This window comes from Pristis pectinata, chromosome 13 (genome assembly GCF_009764475.1).
Source record: "Pristis pectinata isolate sPriPec2 chromosome 13, sPriPec2.1.pri, whole genome shotgun sequence".
NCBI lineage: Eukaryota > Metazoa > Chordata > Chondrichthyes > Rhinopristiformes > Pristidae > Pristis > Pristis pectinata.
The window spans coordinates 25346196-25356242 of record NC_067417.1 but is presented as its reverse complement, the minus strand read 5'-3'; the positions used below and the strand labels follow the sequence as shown (position 1 = coordinate 25356242).

General features: G+C 36.1%; 1 protein-coding gene across 1 annotated transcript in view; it reads right to left on the bottom strand.

The window, feature by feature from the left end:
- Window positions 1–2998: 2998 nt before the first annotated feature.
- Window positions 2999–10047, bottom strand: part of LOC127577163 (AP-1 complex subunit gamma-1-like) — a 71405-nt gene continuing 64356 nt past the window's right edge. The window contains 1 exon segment of the mRNA XM_052028106.1: window positions 2999–8441. Within this exon segment, the coding sequence (XP_051884066.1) occupies window positions 8340–8441 (102 nt within the window). The 3' untranslated portion in view covers window positions 2999–8339.

The window sequence follows — 10047 nt, the reverse complement described above, 5'->3', positions numbered from 1 at the left end:
CACAAAAGATGGTGGAAATCTCTCCTAAAATCTATGACTGACCATGACAATTTAGGACAGATTTTTGTTACACAAGTTCATCAAGGAATATAGGAAAGGGACAAGTAAATGAATCCAAAAGGTGCAGATCACAAATGATATGTTAGGAGAAATACATTTCAATTTTATCTAAATCAACATTTGTTTGGCTGAGACATTTATGATGTGAACTATTACACAAATACATGAAATAACTTTGTACAGTCTAAATAGATAAGAAACACCAGTTTGTTGTTGCCCTGGATCAAGCTTACCTTTAGCCAATGGCTTCTTCCTGGCCACGTGTAGTCTGCTACTCAGGTCTCAGACTTCAGCACATATGTGGTCAAACATGGAAGCCTGAAACATACCTATGCCAGATGCCAGCACAGGTAACATGCTGAGGGGTCAGGTGCACTTGACATCTGACCGAACAATTAAACATCAAGATTGACTGGAAAATTATGATACCATTCATTTGTATGGTGTCACTGATCATATGGAAAAAGGTAATGTGAAGGTATGTAGTTGAGTTGGTTAACGTTAATTACATTTTAAAATTTAAGTGATTTTAATTACTTTATTTATTTAAATAGTTTTTAAATGTCTCTTAGATACTTAAATAGTTCCACTATCCCTTGACAGTAGAGAGCAGTTAAAGGTTGTCAGGGTGTTCTGGGTTGAGGGCCTCAGACCTGGTACGAGAAGCCTCTTGCAATGTAGATCTGCGTTTCAGTTTCAGAGGGTCTTTTTTGTATGCCCTCCATATGTGGAACAGGCTCTTACAGGCAGGATGTAGAATGATCTTGCCTTATTTGTTGTAGTACTCAGCCAAATATTGTTTTCTCTGATATTACTGCATTTTATCCCTTTGTAGCGTACATACTAATTAGGATCCCACACTTGGGTCTAGTATGGTATTTCTGAAGCTCAAGTAGTGAAAATTTGTCCTTTGTTATGTCAGCAATATCCTAATGCCTTTCAAAAGTAAATGTTAGAGACAGCATTGGAAGGTCTGGGACAAAATATATATTCAAAGGTAAGGGATATTGGAGGAACCAAGGAAATAAGATCCAGGAGTGGGAGAAGTGGTATTGTGACTGGGTATTAAGAGAATCCAAGGCTGTTCTAAAAGTTCCAGCACAAGAGGTCAACCAAATTTAGAGCAAGAAAGGAATGATGCAACAAGATAAGCAGGAAAGCTGGAGGATTAGTAGAAAGACAGTAAGGCCAGGGAAAAAATTTCAACTTGTCCTCCCTACACAACACATTGAATGAAGGCCCACTGGGATAAGGGTCGTTGGTGTACAGGGGCTTGGTGTGCAATAGGATAGGAAAGGTAGAATTTTGAATGAGTTGTAATTAGCATTCAAATGTCAGAAGCCAGCAGGAATAACATTAAATTTACAGGTGATAGGTGATAGAGGTCACAGACAAGCAGTTTAAGAGCAGTTGCCAAAGTGGAAATAATTTGTCTTGAAGGCCAGACTCGAACATTAGTTCAGTATCCATGAATACTCATGGAACACTGAGTATTCATGGATGAGTAAGATGCCAAGGAAAGCAGTGGACATGGCACCTAAGCTGGAGTTGAAGCAAAAGTTGAAGACTTTAGTATTGTTGATATTTAGATTATGCACATCCAGGGCTTTATCAACCAAGTTGTCTGAGTGCACATTGATGGTAGTAGACAAATAAAAATTGTCAACAGAAATGCAAAGACCCCTAAGCCTACAAATTTGGTCACTGCAGGGCAAGTAAATAAACAAATTGGATATGAAAATGGATTTGTGTGGCACATTTAAGAAATTATGCAGAGACGGAAGAAGAGGTGCTAACCCCAAAGAAACAAGGCCGAGGTGAAGCAATGCTAAGGTAGTGCCTGGAAGGTGGATCAGAAGTGAGAGAGGAAGGTAGAGAGCACACAGAGAGTAAACTGTTTTAAACACAACAAAATATATGTTTCATAAGAGACTTTGACCAAGTAAGTTTTAATTTAAAAAAAAGACGAGAACCTGTTTAAAAGGTGATGATAGGTTTTAAATCAGAAAGGAGACATCAGTTGAAGAATTGAGATTTTTTTGAAAACTGTAACAACTGTCTTCATGAGTGAGAACAAAAAGTGAACCAACAAATGCCACGTATGAATCAGCAAGCTGTATGAGAATCTTGTATGAATCAAGGGAAAGTAACTCTGAAATGACTGCAATTAGGCAAAGAGCCAGAAGATGGTACCAATAAATTTTCTGGGAGATTATCTCTGCAGATGTGACTGTACTTTTCCAATTTCACCTTGTTCATTTTTCTCGTCTCCAACTATTGAATCTTAAAGTAATTGTTATCTCTTGCAAACACCTGCCCTTTTAGCTCTTCCCTAACCATCATCCAGGGACCTAACCTGCCTTTCCAAGTGAAACAGGAATTTGTACTTCCAGTTTACTTAACTGCATCATTCAGTGCTCATGATGTGGTCTGCACCTGTTCACAGAAACAATTGGGGGGGGGGGGGGGGGGGGGGGGGGGGGGGTGCAAAACAGAAAAATCTGTTTTTCCCCCTGCTGCAACTTAAAACTTTTTCACCTTTCCAATAATGATGAAAGGCCCTTAACCAAAAATGTTCACTCAGTTTCTTTGCCCATTTAGGCTGCCTGACCTGTTGAGTGCTTACAGCGCTCTTTTTGTGCAATTAACCAATGTGTCACTTAGATCTGCTGCCACAGATTTACTCACACAAATGAAATTTATCCAATAAATAGAAGTACTGAAAGCTGAACTAAATTTTGTATTTTTCAACTTGAATGTTAGATTACAGAAATAATCTACTGCAGACAGGCAAAATTAAAGGGCAACTGAGGAAACCACAGTATACCCAGAGATGTTCTAAAATTCACCATATAACCAACAAATTCAATAAAGAAATGTAACAATGCTATCTAGACGTCAACATCCTAGTAATAAAACACTGAAAAAATTAACTATGGACTTTTCCATTTATTTTATTAGTCAATGATCAATTTTTGCAACCCAAAAGACAAAACATACAAATCTAAAATGACCCAGTTAAGTGTTTAACTTTTATGTCCCATCCACTTCAAGATCAAATGGACATCATTTTGTACAATATCTCAAAAATAAGCTTGTAGTAATTGTTTATTTTCCCAATGATAGACGTATTTCATAAAACTTACAATATAGTTAAGGATAAAGAATCACAGGTGAGGCACATCTTATGAAATGGAAGAAGTGGAAAAATTTGATGCAATTGAAGACTTAATTCCCTCTCTCCGTATCATGTGGTACAGTAACAAAGCAATCTTAAAGTAGAACAATGGAATGCCAGCTTTCAAAACTGTAGGTTCAGTTTCATCAGTAAAATTTGCTGTAACGCATCAGGTAATAGAAATAAAATATGAATAAGGCTATTTACACATTAAATCATGCATCCTGACAATTTTTAAAGAGGTACGGATAGTTCAAACAAGTCCCCAAAGTTAGACAACTCTTACCTGTATTTTATACATTTTGTTTCAGATCAAGGCAACTTTTATTCTCAAACTTAGCTTCTTAAGTATTTACCCCTCAATTTTTATAATGCTTCTGAAACTTTTCTCTAGGAAAGAATAGCAGGCAAGTGGAGCTGCACTCCTCCATAAACCTGATAACCGTATTTTCTTTTATAATGGGGGAAAAAAGCATACAGCCACTAAAAGGGATAGCAATTTGCACAAACTGCCAGATTCGGGTATATGTTACACATCACAATGAAACTCCTTTCCCACAGCTATGTTGGCTTGGTAGTTAAAAATATGTAGCATACTAGCAAAGTCTATTGCATGAAATAATCTCCAATGAGGAATAATCTTTGTGAAAGAAATTTTCTGCACTGATTTAGCCTTATCATCAACTTAAGTAAATGAACTAATCTGGCAGTAATTAAGGTGCTGGCAGATAATTTAAGACTAAAAACTCCATTAACTCATGTATATTAACACATGCTTAACCCAATTCAAAATTCTTGAACGCATCCATAAAATTTAATAAAGCAATCCCACAATAAAAGTGAACATTTACACCTTCTATGAATATAAGCCATGATTAAAAAAATCTCTTCAGTACTCAAAACACTTTGTTGTCCATGATCCAGCAACAAAATGAAAGCTGAACTCATAGAGCTTTGAAGTTAGTGATAAAGCAAATCTATGGGTTCAAAAATGAAGGCTGTACAGCATTAGAAAGGTGCAAGTGCAGAAACAGCTATCTTTTGCTCTCAGCACAAAGATTCAAAGCAATAAAAACAGATGTTAGTAGATCAACACAAAATTTTAAAACATGCTGACCCACATTTTGACTTTATTGCACAGTGTATGAAAGGAATTTAATCAGTAGTCAAAATGTCTGCTTTATTTCTCAATCTTATCCACCACTTCATTAAAAAGTCACGAGCAGACTTCAATAATACAAATATTTAATTAAACTGCCCCCCTCTTCAAATATTATTAGACACTACGCATTTCTCCAATACATTCAATATGAAAGTCTCTATACAACAGCATGGGAGTGCTTGCATCTCCTTTTCACTCATTTTAATATTTACACCCACCAGTGCTTGGAACTCAAATCACCAAAACTTTTAAAAATCTTGTGCTATGGTGAATTTGAATAATAGCATAATTTGGAAAAGATTAACAGGTTAGTGGCCTTGCTTTGTGGGAATATTTCTTTAATGTACATACATCTTGTTGGCCTACCTACAATTCAAAACTGGGATATTAAAATCATATGCAGACAGCATTCTTTTTAAGTATTCCAATTTAGATAAATTCCATGTTTTCTGTTTAAGGATAATGAATGACTTTGTTAATTACATTAAAAAAAACTGTATACATAGGACACAATCTCAAGTCAATATGTTCAATTTCTGGACCACGTTCAGTTAACGGCTTAGGTAGAAGCGAAACAAAGAAAAAGTGACCAAAAGTAGATAAGATCATGATGAACAAACTCAGAAGTTATTTAACTATTCCTCACAGATGCTCATTAACTTATATAATAGCCGAGGTTCCAGCACATTACCAACTGATGAGAAAAGATGTGCTGCACTAAATAGTAGAAAAATGTCTGGAGATTCTAAACTACACTAAAAAAGAAATTGAAAACATTAATATCCTTGGTATGGACTAAAAGCATTTGAATCCCTGCCAAAGAGGAAGTAATTAAATGACCGTATAACCAAACAACATTAATGTTTCAGGTCAATGACCTTTATCAGCTGTCAAAGGTCACAGCTTTAAAACATCAACTATTTTACTCTCCACGTCCTGCCCAACCAGCTGATTACTTCCCATATTTTCTATTTCAGATTTTCAACAAATGCAAAATTTTTACTTTGATTTTACGCTCTACCTTAAAATATATCCTGGTCTGCAATAAACTAGAAAATAATTTCTAAAGAGTGCCAAGGTATTTGTCATCAGCATTTAACGTAAGTGCCAGCATGCTGTACATATCTGTAATAAGGTCACTGTTGCTATCTTAATGGAAATCTCTTCAACCATCGCAATACTTGTAAGAGCCCATAACACATCAATTAATCAACCTACTCAGGGGAGGATGAGGAGTAAGTTGCTACATATTTCTTTGCCTAATGTTTCTTACACAGTAGCAATATTTTAATAGCTAATCAATTACTACCACTTCCATCACAGATTAACTGAAATCTTTAAATGGACAATGGATGGTTTATCATATTAAATTAATTACAAAAACTACTTCCATCTAACTGGTTAACTGTATTCAATGCATTTTTATAAATGCAAATTTACACTGCCATAGAGGTTATTAAATATTATGAATTTACTAATGGCCTGTTAAAAAATTGATTTACTTTTTTTAGAAAATTATACATATTTTTTAAAATGCAGATGGCACAGCCACACCTATTTAATTATGGTACTGAACTAATAAAGTTAGCTCAATGTTAATTAACATTGTAATGAAGCATGGAGATAATAACAATCCATAATTACGAACAGGTAAGCTATGTCCTGTAATTTATGCTCCTACACAAATATCTAAATTAAATATGTTAACAAGGCATTCCCAGCAATTTCCATGTTTCCTTTACTCTGAGATCAAAATGAACCAAAGTAGAAAATCACAACATTATGATTTCATGTATTAAAACTAAGGAATATGATAACTTTAAACTCTAAATGTTATTTTCAACACAACAGGTATAATAGCAGAGAATCCATTCTTCCATTCAGTTAACCACTGGGTTTCGTAAGCAGGAAGCAGTCACGATGCTCCAAGTAACTAGTTTGATTTCACACTGTGCTTACAAAAACACACTGTAGCTTAGATACTGTGTGCAGAACAGTTACTGTACATATTAATCCTCTTTAAGACCAGGAACAGTTCTCGTCTTTTATATGGCACCCTAAATTTAAAAACTTCAACCTACCCTTGCTGTAAAGTTTACTGAAACAGTTACACTTTTATAGATGCAGGCAGTAAGAGCAAGAGCATCAAGTAGATATACCATCAACTGCTGTAGTACATTCAGGACTCGTCAAAGACTATCGAATGTTTCTGATAAAAATAACCCATTTTGCTTAACCCCATCCTACCAACCAAAAGATCAAATAAAATAGCAAGCAGAAGTAATATTTTCAGAGCAGGTGACCTGCTCTTTTTGGATACTTAAACATTTTTTAAACTAATCTTATAAGCCAGTTTAAACTTCACACCAAAAGCAAGGTCATGATGTTTGTTTATTAGGCATTTTGCTTTAATACTTGTTATTTGTTGGGTAAAGCGTTGAATTGCAATAACTCTTCATTTAGAGAGCCATTACAAAGTATTCTAAATTTGTTACTTAATCCCAATCGTTTTAATACATTTGAGTTAATGCATCTATTTGCAAATATATCAAGAACCATTCTGCAATTAAGTCCATGAAATTGAAAACCCTATCTAGTTCATTTTCAAAGGATTCGCTGATGAAGATTCATGGGATACCAATTAACAAAATGACTAAAATATATATCCAGCAGAAATTCAGTTTTTGCCATTTCTAAAGTCCATTACTCCAAAATAATTGTTACATAATAACAACAAAATGGCATTTCATGATATACATAAAGTTGTCCTGGAAACACGAAACCTTGTCACTTGATTTTAAATGGATCAGACTTTGAGGCTGAAATGTTTGCTAATGTTTTGCAGACATTTTGTTGACAGAAATAATCAACTTCCAAAACAAAAAAAATATGAATCATAAATGCCAGTTCAGAAAAGTGAAAAAGTTTGCTAATCTCTGTGCAGATCTAATTCCCTAGTTTAGGTTTTTGAAAAATGAGATATTGTTTTTCAGATCAGGAGAATAATAATTCACTTCAGGTTCTTTGTTTACCACTAAACTTGAATATCAGACATTTAGCGCTCATTATTAAAATTCAGAAAATGAACCGAGTTAGCAAGCATCAGCAATCCCCTACCACTCCAGGTCCTCCCCATCTTATAAACAGCCTGTGCATATGATCAAGTGTTTGGGAGACTGGCAGTATGGATTTGCTGGCTGCTGTAGAGCCACAGGCATCACTTGTTGTCTGGTAACTCAGTTGGTGGCTGCATTTCTTACTCGAGAACTGTTCGGGTTACGAACAATTCAGGGGAACAGAACACTGCCGTAACCTGGGGACCATCTGTACAAGTACATTTTTGGTTGAGTGTCATTATCCAATTAATAATCTGTACTGTTCACAGGTAAATGCTAAGAGGGCAAAAATGCTTCTGAAGACCATTGGACATTTTATTATGAAAGATCCATTCCAGAATGAATTGAAAATCATTACAGTACAGAACCCACCAATCAATTTATAATGCTCTCTACTCCAGTTCCCAATAAATGTGCGAGTGACAAGAGGAAATGGCTTCTTGATATCTTGACTCCGAAATCTTGTAAAACCGCTGAACTCTTACTGACTCTAGGGTAGCACTAACCAGATCACACCTCCTGTGTAATTGTTCCAAGTTCTGCAAAGATCAGTAGGGTAAAGCAGAAACAATGTGTAGTGCATACCATGGGCTGATACTCCAACGATGAGCATGTTGCTGATAGAGACTAACATGGATATGTTTTGAAAAATGAATAGCAATTGTAGGCATGATATTCTTCAGAATTGTTCATTATTTTTGTATCCCACATTCCAGACTCATATTAAGATGTGCGTGTAGGCACACTTAGGATACGATCTTCCCAATGATTTACCAAAATCCACTGGGTGAAAAGAGGGGTGTTGCCTTCCAACAAAAAAAAATCACTGCCATGACTGAGGAGGGAAGTTATTTACTTCTGCTAAATCTTGCACCGGTGATCCATTGAGGTTATACGTGATCTTGATCCTCATACGAAGTTGTTGCTATAAACAAAGACAGAATTGACCAGCATTACCAGACAGATAGGAACAAAGCAGTAGTGACTGGCACTGGATCATCAACCCAGAAAGAGATTCTTTAACTACCACAATACAAAGTGCAAAATTGAACAAAAGATTTGGTAACTTTTAAACAAGGAGAATTACCACAGACACCCTTGTTATCTGTAACAAAGGAGAGACACAAGAGAATGCAGATGCTGGAAGGTGGAGTACAGAAAGGAAAACAAACTGCTGGAGGAACTCAGTGTCAGACAGCATCTGTGGAGGGAAACAAACAGCTGATGTTTCGGGTCAAGACGTGAAGGGTCTCAGCCTGAAAGGTCAACTGTTCATTTCCCTCTGCAGATGCTGCCTAACCAACTTAGTTCCTCCAGCAGTTTTTTTTTAAATCTGTAACAAATACTGACTGGGAACTTTCAATAACTGACTAATGTGATTGAAATGTCATTAACCCTCTTGATATGATTTGAACTCTTCAAAGTGGCTTTGTAAGCAATGCAGTTGTACAAGAATACCACTGTTTGCACAATACAACTAGAAGTGGGCAATAACTGTGACATGCCAGCATTGTCCACAGCCATAAAGAAATAAAACAAAAACAGGATCCATATACTTAAGTGCAAATAGATAAAAAGATACTTCCTTAATAATCTGAGTTGCCCAATTTAAGGTACAGCTTCAGGAAAAGCCAATGATTTTTTTTAAATATGAAGTTGGAGGGAACTGGCACTTAAACAGGAAAGAAAAATTCAAAATGGGATTTGGATTTTTATGCATATAATTCTTGGCAAATTTCAAATGAAACTTTTGAAATTGAAACTTAAGGTATTCACTCTGAAATCAGCTAAGTGACCTACATTGTGGCACGTCAGAACTGTTAAAAATAATTAGAATGCCTCAGCAAAATATTGCAGCTTAGAACATGAGAACTAGGCAAGAGCACCACCAACTGAGCCAAGGCCAACATCAATTCCTCAAAGGATTTTTAAACACAGGAGGGCAGCATTTGCTCCACTCTCTGTAGCTGATTTGACGGTTGCATTTTTCTCTTTACATTGAATGCTGCAGTAAATTCAAATCTAATCACTTCTGGGAAAACCATCAAATTCTGCCAACATGATATGAAAATGCTCCTTCTGATCTCCTAGCGTATTTAATGTTTTACCTTCAATTTAACTATCCATCAATGCTTACTGTCATTTACCTTTACCAGTGAGAATGCACTAAAACCTGTTGTCAATTGTTTGATCTCGAAGGAAAGACACTTGCCCCCATGGAGTCCAAATAGTAGTCATCTCAGAAGGCTGCCATTTGGCCAACTGGGTCCCAGGGGAGCAATTCCATTACCCCCATTTCCCTCTTTACTTCCCTGGACCCCTATATTTTCTCACATACATCCAACACCTTTAGATTTGTATGCAATCAACCTACACTATGTGGTAATTTAAAGTAGACAATTAACCCACCAGCATGTCTTTGGGATTTGGGGGAGGAAACCTGAGCGCCTGGAGGAAGTCTACATGGTCATGGAAAGAAAATGTTAACTCCACACAGATAGTACCTGAGGTCAGGATTGGATGCTGAGACC